General features: G+C 39.7%; 1 protein-coding gene across 1 annotated transcript in view; it reads left to right on the top strand.

Annotated features, from left to right (window-relative positions):
• Positions 1-4,771: 4,771 nt before the first annotated feature.
• Positions 4,772-15,615, top strand: part of LOC145688131 (post-GPI attachment to proteins factor 6-like) — an 89,724-nt gene continuing 78,880 nt past the window's right edge. Inside the window, exon 1 of the mRNA XM_081761918.1 lies at positions 4,772-4,914. Coding sequence (XP_081618044.1) covers positions 4,836-4,914 — 79 coding nt within the window. The 5' untranslated portion in view covers positions 4,772-4,835. The remainder of the gene's footprint in view (positions 4,915-15,615) is intronic.

Below are 15,615 nucleotides of genomic sequence, written 5' to 3'. Positions count from 1 at the left end.
CTGATTTTTGTTATTTCTTGTAAATTTAATCTTCTAGCTGTATTTCGAAATGATCGATGTAAACTGTTCAGTTTTGGTCATTTCTACTTACCACCTAATTACCCACTATTTTCAACGTTGTTTAGTAGAACTATATTATTATGACTACGGTTGTTTCTTGCAACTGTACCTTCGTACCCTTCAGTTCGTCATCGTTTGTGAATTTGAATGTTCTAATTGCGTATAACAAAGCCACATATAGATTTATAAATGTTCTTAGCGGTTGGCCAAGAAGAAGTAAACAAATAGCTTCTTCTACCATACTTGGCGAAGTTCGGATATGTCATATTCATCCTCTATATTTGTATCGATTATCATCTTATTTTAATTTTTGTTATAACATGTTATTTCATTTTCCAGTGTACTCTTTGTTAGCACATGGTCTTCATTCCCTAGTAGGTTGTGTGTATGAAACTCAAAAGTTGCATTTAATTTGTGATAATTAGCATAGTAATCACTGCTTTTACAGTTTACGGAAATGAACTTTTGAAACTGTACTCAAAATCTGAGACATAGGTATTCTCTCGTAAGTATATGTTAACGTACACGCTGGGGGATACGCTCCTAGTGAGCAGACATGTTAATGAAGGTGATTTTTAGGTGAATAAGTGAATAATTCAAGATTTGTTTCAGCATTTGTTAATACGACTGGTTCTCCGTGTCATTGTCCGTGTCTGTATAAGCATTTCAACTGGAGCGGTTTTTTTTTTTTTTAAAGTTAACCCTTCATTTTTCCATCTTTTCGCTGTACAGTTTGCTGTCCACGCAATTAATGTTGTCTGAAAAACTTCAGTGTAATGTTTTATTTTATTTGAATAACGTAGCCCATAGTGAATCAACTCATCTTCAACCTAACAGTAAAGTAATTTTTAAGTGTTGACTCCGTGCCCATCACGGAATCGATATTTGGAGAAAAAAAGTCGTGATGAGCACAGCTTTAGCGAGAAGTAGAAGCACAAGCTCGAAATTTGAATTGAGAGATTTTAAATATTTGGCCTTCGATTTGACCTTGATGTGAGAAATCGGAACCAGCAACAATCCATTTCTTATTTGATAGGCTAATATCTAGATTTTCTTAAAAAAAGAAAAAAATGTCCGGTTTAACTGATAATTGTAGTGGTTTTCACAAGACTGAAGTAGGTTTCTTTTCGCAACCTGTATGTATTAATGCAAAGTGGAAGCTTTCAATATGAGTGGAAAAATTAACATATGCTTGTGATCATGGCTATCGCTCGAGCCAAATTATTAACTAAATAAACCTTAGAGAGCTACGGGGAGAAGAGTGAGTACAACATTAAAACACGTTCAGAAAGGTTTAGTGGGGTGTGTGAATGTCAGACAATATATATGTGCATAGTTATTGTCGGTAGATTTATTAAATTATTAAATCTCTTATTTATTACAGATGTCACACACACACACACACACATTATATATATATATATATATATATATATATATATATATATATATATATATATATATATGGGGGGTAAGGCATTTATTGTCTCATTTTGAAATTTGAACCTTCAGACTATGTCCTTTGGCCTAATTTTATCCCCCCCAATATAGATTATCTAATTCGCACACTGGTCATAAATACCTTTCCGTTACTAGCGGTACCCACCCTGCTAGCGGAGTTGTCAATTTTATAACTTGACCTTGATTTTCTGCGTGGAAATTCTATTTGCGAAGGGCGCTTATGCTCGCTGTTTCCCCCACTTGACCTTTCGGGCGTGGGCAGTATTGGCGCTATTTTTACCTTCGAGCGAATATGGTAACAAGTGCAGTTCTGTGTTTAGATGTGCTTTTCTATTCTTTAAAATTGCGAGAGAAGTTATGGCCAAGAAGAAGCAGACAAGTATAGATCTGCAAACAACTAAAAATCCTAGAGGAAGTAGACCGTGATGTGTTGAAGAAAAGTGCAATTGATGAAAAGTATGGACTTCCCAAATCTATCCTATCCACAATACTTCAGGATCGTGAGAAAATTCTTAATGCTGTGCATCGGGTTCCGGGAACAAATCTAAGCGATTTCGCAGTGCTAAGTATGAAGATGTCGAAACTTTACTTCTAGAATGGTTCAATCATATGCCCGCTTCCAATGTGCCTTTAAGTGGACCTATAATTCAGTCAAAAGCAAAAAGCTTAGACATTCTCGATTTCAGTTGTTCCGCTGGTTGGCTTTACCGGTTCAAAAAGAGACACCCAATTTCATCGTTAGTGATTTGTGGTGAAGCAAATAAAGTTGATGAAGAAGGAGCAAATAACTGGTTGCGTGAATTTGATCAAGTAAGAGAAAAGTATGCCTCGTGTGATGTGTACAATATGGACGAAACCGGAATTTTCTACAATCTTTTTCCAAGTCGTGCATTTGGAATAAAAAGTGACAAGTGCCATGGTGGAGGGCGCAGTAAACAACGTTTGACTGTTGTCCTTATATGTAATGCAGACGGCAATGACAAAGATCGTCCTTGGGTGATCGGTAAGTCCGAGAAACCACGCTGTTTTAAGAATACAAACGTTGATTCCCTACCTTGCATCTATTCTCACCATAAGAAAGCTTGGATTGACAGCTCATCATTTCGTAAGTGGCTTCTTCGTTTCAACAATCGAATGGTGGCTCTGAATAGGCATGTTCTCTGACGTTAGATAGGTGTACAGTTCACAACATACATGATCTTAACTTTACCAGTTTCCCCCAAATGCAACGAGTCGTCTTTAGTCTTTGGATCAAGGCATCATTGCCCTTATAAAGAGTCCTATCGAAACCGACTTGTGAGAGCTGCAATTCGCGCTGCTGAAGAGGATATGGAAACGCCAACTTGGAGTGTAGTTGATGCAGTGAAAGCTATCGCCGCATCTCGGGAATCCGTGTCATCGCAAAACATACAAAACTGTTTTACAAGAGCCTGGAGACATACAGACGCCAATCCTGTTGACGATTTAGAGGGTGACAACGACAGTACTTTAAATGATGAATGGAATACTCTACAAGATGTTGCGAACCTTGGAGTTAGTCTTGAACAGTTTGTTACTGCAGACGATGATGTTGCCGTGTGTGTTCCAGTGGAGTCTGGTGTACAAGCAGTTGTGTCTGAGGTGCAAGAAATGTCATCAGAAGAAAGTGAGGAGGACAATATTATTCCTCCTACCCGCCAGGATATGTTACACGCCTTGGAAAGTTTAGAACGTTTTGCTGCAACATCCGAAGTGACCGCGAATTTTACGGAAGCAATGAGTACAGTTGGCCGTAAGGTTACCAGACATTTTCGTTTCCGTCTGCGACAGCGGAATATCTAGGAATTTTTCACCAGAAAATGATCAGTGAGCACATTTTTTCAAGCTGCAATACAGTTATAGTCAGTATTACAGTATTTTTGAAATGTAAAATCTTTTATCCTCAAGTGAATTTTCTGTGTTGTTGCAAACTGATGTTATAAAGAGGATTGATGGACGTAGTAGAAATGTAAACTTTTTTTTTTTTTTTTAATCTTCGAAGATAGGATAATAAACTTAATGCAGTCTTTTCACTTTTCAGAGGATGGTACCGAGACCGAAACTAGTCTCGATCTCGATATCGTCTCGAATTTGAGACCGAGCCGTGCTTTTCGAAATCGAGACGAGACCAAAGCTGTCTCAGTCTCGTCTCGATACCATTCTGTGGATGGTATCAAGACAGAGAATAGTCTTGGTCTCATCTCGAATTTGGAACTGAGACGTGCTTTTCGAAATCAAGACGAGACCGAGACTACTCAATTTCGTCTCGATACCATCTCTAGTGTTTTCCATGATATACATAATATACTCTAGTGGTATGTATAGTCTGTATACTGTAGTGTGTATGTATGGAGAAAATGTATTCGAATAATAAAATTTGGATCCCCGGTTAACACGATTTTTTTTAACACGAACTCCTGATTTTTCAGTCCCTTGGAATTCGTGTTAACGGGGTTTACTGTATTATTATTATTATTATTATTATTATTATTATTATTATTATTATTATTATTATTATTATTATTATTATTATTATTATTATTATCTAGTATTAACTTAGAGTGTTTTATATGCTTTATATATTACGTATAACATGTTTTATTTCTTTTCTTTCGAAAGAAAAATAGAAGTATAAATTGACTTTGTACACTTAATTTTCCTTTACCGCATTCCGTTTTAACTGTAAAATGTCTCTCGTTTTCTTGTGAGATATTCTTCATCTGAATCTTCATGCTTCATTCCGCGTTCGTATTCTCCTAATTTTCAGATCTCAACGCAATGTAAAAGTGAAATAAGCAATTATAGCCGGAATGACGACAATCGCAAACTGAATCATAAATTTTGTGTTGAGTTCCTATGGGCCTTATGCAGAGTCGTTCTGACGCGTGATTAGTACCATATTAAAGAGTTCAACTAACATATGTTTCCTGCAGTAGTACGGCCTTTAGTACTACTCTAATCAAACGTCAAAACGACTCTGCATATGGCCCTGTGACTAAGTGGTTAGCGCCCCCGTCTTTGGTGTGGAAGACCCGGGTTCTATTGCTGGGGGGAGGTTATGTGGTTCTGATCCCACATTAAGGTGCAAATTCACGTCCCATATAGCGTCGGTGCTGAAAGGAACACTAAAGTCAAAATAGAATCACATCAGACAAATTTTTTGTTGTGTTGACTTAAACCAATTTACTAGCCCAGGTTTTGTAACAGTTTAGAGATTTCTACTGAGCAACGATTAGCACAAATAAGTTCCATTTAGTTGGCAACGGTGAGCCTACCCTACATGAAGGGGGGTTAACATGGTGGCGTTTTGTTTACTTACAGAATCTGACGTTTGGAACGTTCGTATTCGATTGATTGTCCTTGTAGGAATATCAGGTGCGATTTATTTACTGTATTTCAAAAATGAAAAGTAGAATTATGTGTACAGTAATCAAGTTAAGAAAATGGCTTCATAAAATTTCACGTGGAAATGCTGAGTGAACTTGCGTAAACTTCCTACCAACACAACACTCATTCATAGAGAATGGAATATATGCAAGTTTAATATAGGGTTTGTTATGGAAAGTGCACATAGGAAATCACAAAAGAGTCTTGAAAATACGATTAATATGACAAGCTAATTAAAATTCATCCGTTTCTTACACACTGTGATTATTTGTATCAAAGTAATGGAGTGTAATCTGTTTTGTATTTAGAAATTCGTAGACTAAGGAGATTTTTACTTATAACGATATCTCAAATGGTGCAGGCTTAGTTTAGGTACACTATATTTTGCAGAATTAGCAAGTAAAATTGAACACTATGCACCGTAAAGGGAAGGTTCTAGATCATTGGTCCCCCATGTAGATTAGTAGCTGGGTAGGTTTCTTTCTGTACTAAAGTTTATACATTTAACTTATACAGTATTGCCGAGCGAGTGTTAGCGAATTAAAGCGGGTTAGAGCCCCGCAGGGCACGTTCTTTTCTATCTTTATTACTGCTCAATGGGAAGGAGGACCAGTAACCTAGAACCTTGCCCACAGTAAAACACGTTTATAGGGAACAAATTTCTGCAAGCGAGTGATTTAAATAATAAGTAATTGAGCTGTATTTTGTGTTTACAAGTGCAGGATTACTAGTCTAAAATTATTGTAAATACTGCAATTTTTTAAAATAAGTAAGTGCATAATAAAAAAAAAAGCTCTGTATTAGGTATTATTTTTTGACAATGTAGTATCTATGCACACTGTACTAAAAGCTTTATTTTATTTTACAGGTAAGAGTTACTATTGTCAAGTAAAAGCGATATGGGAACTCTCATCACTTCAAAAACCCGCGTGTTTTTACTTCCCTCGGTTACACTCTTGCCTAGTGCCGCTGACGCGCCTGCTTCCTTTGGACGCGCGAGTATTATTTAGTTTCTTTCCCAAATCACTTGGGAGGGATTACGATTTTTTATTTGTAAATACGACTGAGTATAAATGCAGTGTGGACGTATGACATAAACACTACACTGCATAAAATTCGAACCAACTTTTGCTAGGTGGCCACTGAAAAGAATGTTGTCCATCCAAGTCAGGGCTGGAGCGCAGCAGGGGGGGGGGCGAGCAATAGCGAGGGGTTCGTCCGTAGGGAGCAGGCATGTCAGCGATGGTGGGTATGTGCATAAACAAAGTCGTTTACAACGGCTGACAATAAGTTGGCCGCGAAATGGAATTTTAATTTATTTACATAAAAAGTTACCTAGAGTGCTTTCACAACTAGAAACAAATTGACAGCTCAAAAATACGTGCAGATTTGTTTTGAAAAAGGGACTCTACATCACGTAGCTTTTGTGGTCACTCACGAGGGTCGAATCATGTCATTTTAGCAACAGTGGGTGGAGAGTTTTTTTGGCAACAGAACGTAACATTCCAATGTTGCCTCTATATAGTAAACACGTGCTTTCTGAAGGAAAGAAACTATAGGTAATTTCACAAAAAATCCCCCCCCCCCCTTCCTGCTTTCCAACATGCACAAACTGGTACGACAAACATATCGTATATCCATCCAATTCTTTTTCGTTAAGCCTTACAGGACAGTTCCAGCTGATGACTCGTGACTTGCCGGGATGCGCACGGAGTGGCAACAGCGTACCACGTGCTTCTCCAAAAGTCAATTTGTTTCTAGTTTTGAAAGCACTTTAATAATTTACTGTACAGATTAAGTTCAGTGTTACGTTCTTAGTTAATTCTGGTGCATTAGTTGCAAATGACCTAGATTTGTGTGTGTATGTATGATTGCATATTTCCTAATAAGAAGGGAATGGAAATTACGCTTAAGAGTATATACAGGGATACCTTTCATAACGCGGTTAATTGGTTCCAACTCGAAGCGACGTCCACAATGTGCAACACCGCGCTGTTGGATACGTATTTAAATTAAATTTGTTAACCACAGAAATATAAGATAATAAACAATTTTAGGAAAGAAAGAAATAGATATAAATTGGATAACAGACTTGGCAAAAAAACATGGTTTTTATTGAAAAACCCGTTTTTTTTTTTGGTTTAAACTTTTTTTTGTTTAAACCAGGTTTTTATGGTTTAAATAATTTGCTCTATGTATTTATGTCACATATGGACAGAAATAAATTTGTTTCATCTTGGTGATATTATGCAACAAGCGGGTTATGCTGAAAGGGGTCACATAAGTTTAAAGCGGAATCCAAACCGCTTCTCGGCTTACATCCGAGAGAAATTTTCCTCCATTTGAACTCGAAATCAGGACTAATTGGGCACAAATGCGATACGTCTGCCGACTCACTCAAGAAGGACTTCTGATAAAAATACGTTATACTGATCTTTACATACTTGTTAATATACTTGTCAAGAGTCATTTCAGAAGGATAAAAAGATAAACAGTTATACAAGTGAAACCATTTTACAGAATTACATATGGACAACTTCAAAATACTAGAGAGTACAGAAGAACTAATTTAGTCCAAACTGGCTCACTACGACTTTTATTAGTCCAAGTTAAAGAAATACGACAACTTAATTTGCATATCAGTAAGAAAAATGAATAAAGATAAAAATTAAGTCCATTTTGGCTCTGACCTATTTATACATAAATAGATAACAAAGATATTTTTGATTTCAGTAAATGCCTCTCGTGGAGTTTGTATGACACCCCCCCCCCAAAAAAAAGTACGGTATTTCGATGTATTTTATCAATAGTAAACATTAAAACAAAACAATATTTCTTTGGTTGCAGTTGCATAACAATAATAAACTATAAAAAATCACAAAAGAAATATTCATAAACTTATAAATAAAAAAGTTGCTTTTGTAGTATAATCTCTTTGAGTAATGAATGGGGAATTTAGGTCTGAATATAATACGAATAATATACGGGAGTGAAACGTGATAACCTACAAATGTGTGTTCACCAAGGGTTTACGAACATTTTTCGTTTTTTGGTTTAAACCAGTTGTTTTAAAAAAGAAACAGCTGGTTTAAACCAGCCAACACTGCTGGATAATACAGAAAAACATTTTTAAACATACAAAAGTTGTAAAAAAAATAAAAGATCAGTTGTAAAATAAAATGAAATCTTTCAGTTTTACTTTCCACTTAACCTGTAGGCTAAAGGAGGCGAATGAGTAATGAACGTAAATATTTATGAAATGAGATAGTGGGATGGAACAGAAGTAACCTGAGAAATACCACGGACGCGCTTCTGTCAGCTACAAATTCACATGGCCTGGGGTGGGACCAGGGACTCCTCGTACTACAGGAGAATGGTCTACCACTGAGCCATTATTCAACTGTAATTAATATAGTCACAATGCGATGTGGGTTCCTGTCACCACAAATAGCGCGTCTTCAGGTTGCTGATCAAGGAGAAAGCCTGTAGATATAGAAATTAGCTGTGGATATATTGAATATCGGGACCAGGGATGAACTGGCCCACCTGGCAACCGAAAGTGTGGCTTTCCTTCTATGGCAACCCGACAAAAAACTATTTAATAACTAAAATAACGGATTAATTTCCCTGAATTATTTACATTATTTTTCTGGAATAATACACGAAATATTTTTTTTTTTTTTTTGGTAGCAACTTTACAAGGTGGGTGTAAGGTTTGTTGTCACCCTCACTACGGCTGTCTTCTGTAATTAGCAAACATTAAACTAAAACAGAACGTATATTAATGTTGCTGGTCTTAAGTTGTATTTTTGTCTGTGTTAATCCATTTGGTAGATAGATGGTTTCATGAATAGAATAATCTCAAAAAGATGTGTTGTTTTTCATACACTTCTTCTGATTAATTGACATCGCGCTCTACCAATATCTGTACCACTGCCGTTTTCATACAATTAGTCTATCTCTGATCTACCTCCTCATCTTTCTATATACAATGTACACTAAGCTGCAAAATAATATTTAAGTCCCATAAAATCTTATTAACTTCAAAATGACAAATAAAATGTAAGCTGAAAACTCAGTTGTGTAGGTAAACAATGTACGTGCACACTTACTAATAATTCAACCTTTCATTCTAATAGCAGTCTAACTGTTTTACACTGGCTAACTCTCCGCTAGCTTTCCATTTTCCGCCTATGTGGTAATTTTCAACACAATTTCCGCCCAAACTCATATCTATATTCCCAACAAAGTGACTTTCGTTTCACTTCGTGAAACTCGCTTCCGAACTATGCAGTTTCTTTCTACATTGGTCTCCATTAAAAATGCAATACTAATAAGGGGACAAGATATCTGTGCCAAAGTTAGCAAACAAATATTTTGTGCTACAGGTACCAAATAATTAAACATACCGGTCTATGCAACGTGTGGTAAATGGTGGCGGTGTAAGAGGTGTTGTGTAACATGGACCAGTCGTGTTCAAATGGAAAGAAAACGAGGGTACACCCACAGAGGGAAATTGTTTCTACCTGCAAGTGCACGACAGTAGGATTCGTCTCGAAAAGGATGTCGTGCTATTCGTCTCGTCATGCGCGATACCACTGTAATCTCCCATACCTATGCTATACAATCAGCGGAAACAGCAACAATGGGCGCCGTGAAAATATGACCTGTTCTATCAAACGACTTAGAATTGTTCGCTGTGCAATAGCATGCAGTACTCGTACCAATGTGCGGGGTGTATCTGCCCTATCCGCTAGACCCATACTGAAAAGCCGCCTTTTCTCGCGGCCCGTAGTGTGGTAAGGTCTTTAGGATCGGCGTGTTGCTTCGTAGTGTCTTCATGGAGCCATACAGCCCATATGCTCTGCACTGTGGACGCATTCCATCGAATATGCGTACCATTGTCGCAGAATAAATCACACGTTCGATACACCACTATTCGTCCGCGATCAAAGGCCGAAACATGCAGCAAGGACCACCATAATCAACGGCAGCCGTTTTTTGACCTAGTACAACACTCACGTCCCACCAACTTACTTCTACTCCTGAACTCCGTCTCCCTGGCCGGCCTCCGGTTAGTTTTGGTCAATTGCATACCTGTTGCCTCTGCTGCTTCATAGCGCTGTCATGCTAATCAATTGTTTATCCTTCCATGCTGCAAATTGGTATACGGTTTGTCCTTCTTAGTGATTTATTTCTGTTGGCGAGTGGTGTAGTAGTGTGTCCCATGTTAATCTCTGAGGCTGAGGGACGTGGTGGTGATGGTGATAACGATTGTAATGGCGGAACGAAGAGAGTGAGAGGAAACGGGAGAACCTCGAGTAAACCCACTAAACAGGATGATTATCCACCACAAAGTTAACTTTGCACGAACTGGGATCGAACAAAAGAACCTACGTACCAGAGATGAGAGCTTTATCGCTAAGCCATCGGGGCCTCTGTAGGGGGCGCGGTGATTCAGTGGTAGAGCGTTCACCTCCGGTGCTCGGGGTCCCTGCTTCGATCCCAGCTCGCGACGTGTAGACTTTGTGGTGGACAAACACCGTGCTCGTGGGTTTTCTCGGGGTTCTCCCTTTTCCTCCCACTTTTTCATTTCACTCATTTCTCATAATCACCGTCTACTTTAGCCTAACCGGCATATGCGTGGGACGTAAAACTCAAAGATTTCATTTTTTTCTATTCCATACAACTGTTAATGTCTGAAACCACTATTAAAACCAGTTATTGTACTAGGTTTAAACTACTTCCGGTTGCACTAGAAGACAGTGTTGGCCAAATTTCAATTAAATTAACAATTAATTTGTAAATTTAATTGTTAATTGCAATTAACAATTGAAGTAAGTAATGGTTAATTGTTAATTGCAGTTGGCCATTAATAATGGAGAATCAATTGCAATTAATCAATTGATTGAAAGTAATTGCAGTGGAAAGTAATTGCAATTGAATTCAGGGGGCCGCGGTGGCTCAGTGGTAGAGCGTTCACCTCTGGTGCTAGGGGTCCCGGGTTCGATCCCAGCCCCCGCCAAGTGAACTTTGTGGTGGACAAACACCGTGTGCGTGGGTTTTCTCGGGGTTCTCCCGTTTCCTCCCACTTTCTTCATTCCACCATTTCATTCATTACTCATCATCACCGTCTCCTTTAGCCTAACTGGCATAACCGTGGGACGTAAAACTCAAAGATTTCATTTTTGCAATTGAATTCAGAAATTCAATTGCAATTGAAATTAATTGGCAATTAATTCAATTGCAATTGATTTCCACAGCAATTACTTTCAATTGATTGATCAATTGCAATTGATTTTCACTGATTAATTTTCAACACTGTAGTTCAGAGAGGGCGTGGGGCAATGAAAACTTTAGCCACGACCAATTGACTCACCACCCACCGTGACCCACTCTGACCCACCACCCACCATGAACCACTCTCACCCACTGTGACCCACAGACCTACCAAAACCCATTGTCATCAACTCTGACCCATGATTCAAGCCCTCTTCTCTACTGACTAAAGAGTTTAAACTTGTAATAAAATAAGCCTATGAAATTATCACTCATCGGAGTTTGAATTTCTACGATCAATCGCTCAACCATCACTCTATTACAATAATGGCGGATTTGACCTTTCTAATATAAATAAAATAAAGAGTTTGTTCGTGTCTGTCTGTCTATCTTTGTGCGGCCTGTGGACCAGACGAGTGGATCGAAACTTTTCAAAATTTGGTCATGGGTAGCTTGTTCTAGGCCCCAGATCAAGACGAAGAGTTTTTTTCAAATTTTGAACTAGGGAGGTCTCAGGGGGACGTTTACCGAGACCGGCCTGGAGACCAGAGAAGTTGACCGAGAGCTACCAAATTGTGGTCAAAGATACCTTGGTCCAGGTCCCACACCAAGGCGAATCGGTTTTGACAAAATAGGGGGTCTCAGGGGGGCGTTTACAGGGACATGTAAAAGTAGTAAAAATGACCGATATCAGTGTCGATTTCATAGTTTTCGCGGTCGCTGAGATCTATGGTAAAACTCTGATCGCATTAACTTCCAAATTCACCCTATTCGGCTGCGGGCCGTGGGTTAACGGAGGGGGGGGGGGACCGAAACGTAAAAGTAATCCAAAATGACTGATATTAGTGTCAAATTCATAGTTTTCGCGGTTGCTGAGATCAATGGTGACACTACTATTAGCGATGACTTTCAAATTCATCCACCGTTGTATGCGGGCCTTGGGTCACCAGAGGGGGGAGTTCCGAGACATGTAAAAATAATCAAAAATGACCGATATTAATGTCAAATCCATAGTTTTCGGGATCGCTGAGCTCAATGGTGAATCTCAAGACCGCGTTTACTTTACATTTAGCCCCCATTAGCTAAGGAAGGGGGGCATTATAAAGGGGATCACGAGACATGTAAAAATAATCCACAATGACCGATATTAGTGTCAAATCCGTAGTTTTTCCGGTCGCTGAGATCAATGGTGATACTTTCATTAGCGATTATTATCAAATTTAGCCACCATTGTTTGCGGGCTGGGAGTCACCGGAGTGGGGAATTGCGAGACATGTAAAAATAATGGAAAATGACCGATATTAGTGTCAAATCCATAGTTTTCGCTATCGCTGAGATGAATGGTGATACTTCCACAGACGTTGACTTCCAAATACAGCCCTCATCGGCTGCGGGCCAGAGGCGTTTTTTCAAAATTGGAACCAGAGGATCATAGGGGCTTTTACCGGGATAAGTAAAAGGTAGTAGAAAATGGCATATATTAGTGTCACATTCATAGTTTTCGTGGTATCGGCTGGGGCTTAGAGATTTTTTTCACAATTCGAGCCAAGGGGGTCTGAGGGGGCGTTCACCGGGACATGTAAAAGTAGAAAATGAACAATATTTGTGTCGAATCCATATTTATTGGGGTTGCTCAGATGTATAGTGACACTCCAGACAGTGTTTACGTTCAAATTCAGCCCCCATCGGCCTTCCCAATGAAAACACATGTACGCTGTTAGATATATATTCACAGAAAATATATCCAATTTTAGGAATGTTTCTTAATTGTTCTCCCGCTGTTCAGTTTGTTTACATTGATATTTTATCTGATCATTTTGACACACTTCCGGTGACGCACAAAACGTGGAAATAGAGGAACGAAACGACACGCAAAATCACTAGTCGATGCGAAAGGAAGGACCTCGAAATTCGATAGTGGCGGAGCAATGGGTCATTTTCGTCCCACCTTTGAGGCCCATTTCGACCGTCTTCCAGTGACGCACAAAACGTCGAAATAGGCGCACAAAAGGGTACGCGATGTGAAATTAACGACTTCGAAATTCGATAGTGGCGGAACTCTTGGTCATTTTCGTCCCATCTTGGAAGCCCATTTTGACCCACTTCCGATGACGCACTAAACGTGGAAATAGGGGAACGAAACGGCACGATATTCACTAGTCGATGCGAAAGGAAGAACCTCGGAATTCGGTAGTGGCGGAGCAATGGGTCATTTTCGTCCCATCTTTGAGGCCCATTTTGACCGTCTTCCAGTGACGCACAAAACGTCGAAATAGGCGCACAAAAGGGTACGCGATGTGAAATTAACGACTTCGAAATTCGATAGTGGCGGAATTCTTGGTCATTTTCGTCCCATCTTGGAAGCCCATTTTGACCGACTTCCGGTGGCGTACAAAACGTGGAAATAGGGGCACGAAACGGCACGAAAATTCACTAGTCGATACGAAAGGAAGGACCACGAAATTTGTTAGTGGCGGAGCAGAGGGTCATTTTCGTCCCACATTTGAGGCCCATTTTAACCGTCTTCCAGTGACGCACGAAACGTCGAAATAGATGCACAAAAGGGTACGTGATGTGAAATTAACGACCTCGAAATTCGATAGTGGCGAAACTCTTGGTCATTTTGGTCCCATCTTGGAAGCCCATTTTGACCCACTTCCGGTGACAAACAAAACGTGAAAATACACGCTCAAAACGGCAAGGTACTGGCACTAAACGAAGCGAAAGAAGCGACCTCGAAATTCGATGGTGACGGAACAGTGATTAATTTTCGTCCCACCTTGGGGACCCATTTTAACCCACTTCCCATGACGGACAAAACGTGGAAGTAGACACACAAACGAAGGAAACGACCTCGAAATTCATTGGTGACGAACAGCAATAGCTTGTTCCGCCATATTTGTAGGTCCATTTTGACCCACTTCCGGTGACGCACAAAATGTGGGAATAGACGCATAAAGCGACACGAAAGACGCAATAAAGATGCAAAACAAAGTACCTCGAAATTCGTTGGTCGGGGAACAAGTTAATAACGCCGTGAGCACCAATATAAGTACAGTGAAACCTCTCTAAAGCGGACAGCCGTGGGGAATCAAAAATTGTCCGCTATAGAGAGGTGTCCGCCTTACAGAGGATTCAATATTTTCTTATGTAAATTAATAAACAAGGTAATATGCAATTAGAAAAAAAAATATTTTTGCATGAATCACGTATTTATGAATATTACCAAAATGTTACTGTATCTACATTATCTTGCGTCATCCAATTCCCTATGTTATGGCACAACATGGGAATAAGATGTTATGGTTCTCTGCACTTTACATTTATCGCTACGTACTACGTTTTCGGTGTGTTGCTTTAATTTGTGAATTAATTGCAATCCAGCAATTACTTTTTTAAAAAGTCAATATGCGTACCCGTGGTCAAAAATACCAAACTTGTCTGCTCTTGGTTAGAGATTCCAGCGGAACAGTAGAATGATGTGTCATCCCAAACAATGGGCAACTGTCAATCACTTTTGTTTCTGAAACAGCTTGGGTGGAAGTGGAATGCAAGCAAATGATATAAGGGTGTTGTGAAACAGAGACCCTTCCTCAGAGTTGCTGGACAGACAGTTGAGAAGGCAAAATGTTGTCACACCCTCATGTTCTTCCTTGGTGACATAGTATGAATTATTAAAAGTGTATTTTTACTGCACTTTCCAACTTGTTTCTAGAGAAAGTGTCTGTAATACGGAGGTAAATAATACCTATAAAAGACAAGAAAGACTGTCCGTGTCCGTACTAGAGAGTGTCCGCTTTAGAGAGGTTTACCAACATGTTATTTCCTATTACGGTGTTTGGGGATTACAAAATATGTCCGTTATGGGAGGTGTCCGTTAGTAGAGGTTTCACTGTATATACTGTAGTTCTTACCATCAAGGCTGAGAACTGTACAGTCCAATTTTTTAACCAAAGTAGAAGCCCAACCGGGATCGTGGTGTCAACCGGCTCGGCTCGGTTCAACTGAGCGTACAGCTTGAGCTGGCTTAGTTGGGATGACCCATCGACTGGGCTCAATTGAGCCGATGGCTTGAGCCGGCTCGGTAGAGGCGAGTCATCGACTCGGCTCGATTGGAGCCAATAGCTCGAACCAGTTCCGTTGAAACGAGTCCATAGGCTGGGTTCGAGTCAGCTTAACTGAGCCAATGGCTCGAACCGGCTCGGTTGGGGTAAGCAATCAGCTCGGTTCGGTTCGGCTCGTGTGAGCCATCGGCTCGAGCTGGCTCAGTTGGATGAGCTGTTGGCTCGGCTCACTTCTCGATTCAGCTCGATAAGTGAATGAGCTGTGAGCGAGCTGCTTGAGTCGTTGACAACCCTAAACCCCGGTCGAGCAGTTTTGAACATGTTTGGCTGGAGTCCTATACCTTTT

Source organism: Thermobia domestica, chromosome 6 (assembly GCF_964235325.1).
Source record: "Thermobia domestica chromosome 6, izTheDome1.hap1.1, whole genome shotgun sequence".
Classification (NCBI taxonomy): Eukaryota; Metazoa; Arthropoda; class Insecta; order Zygentoma; family Lepismatidae; genus Thermobia; species Thermobia domestica.
The sequence above is the reverse complement of the archived record's forward strand: the minus strand, read 5'-3'. Positions and strand labels throughout refer to the sequence as shown.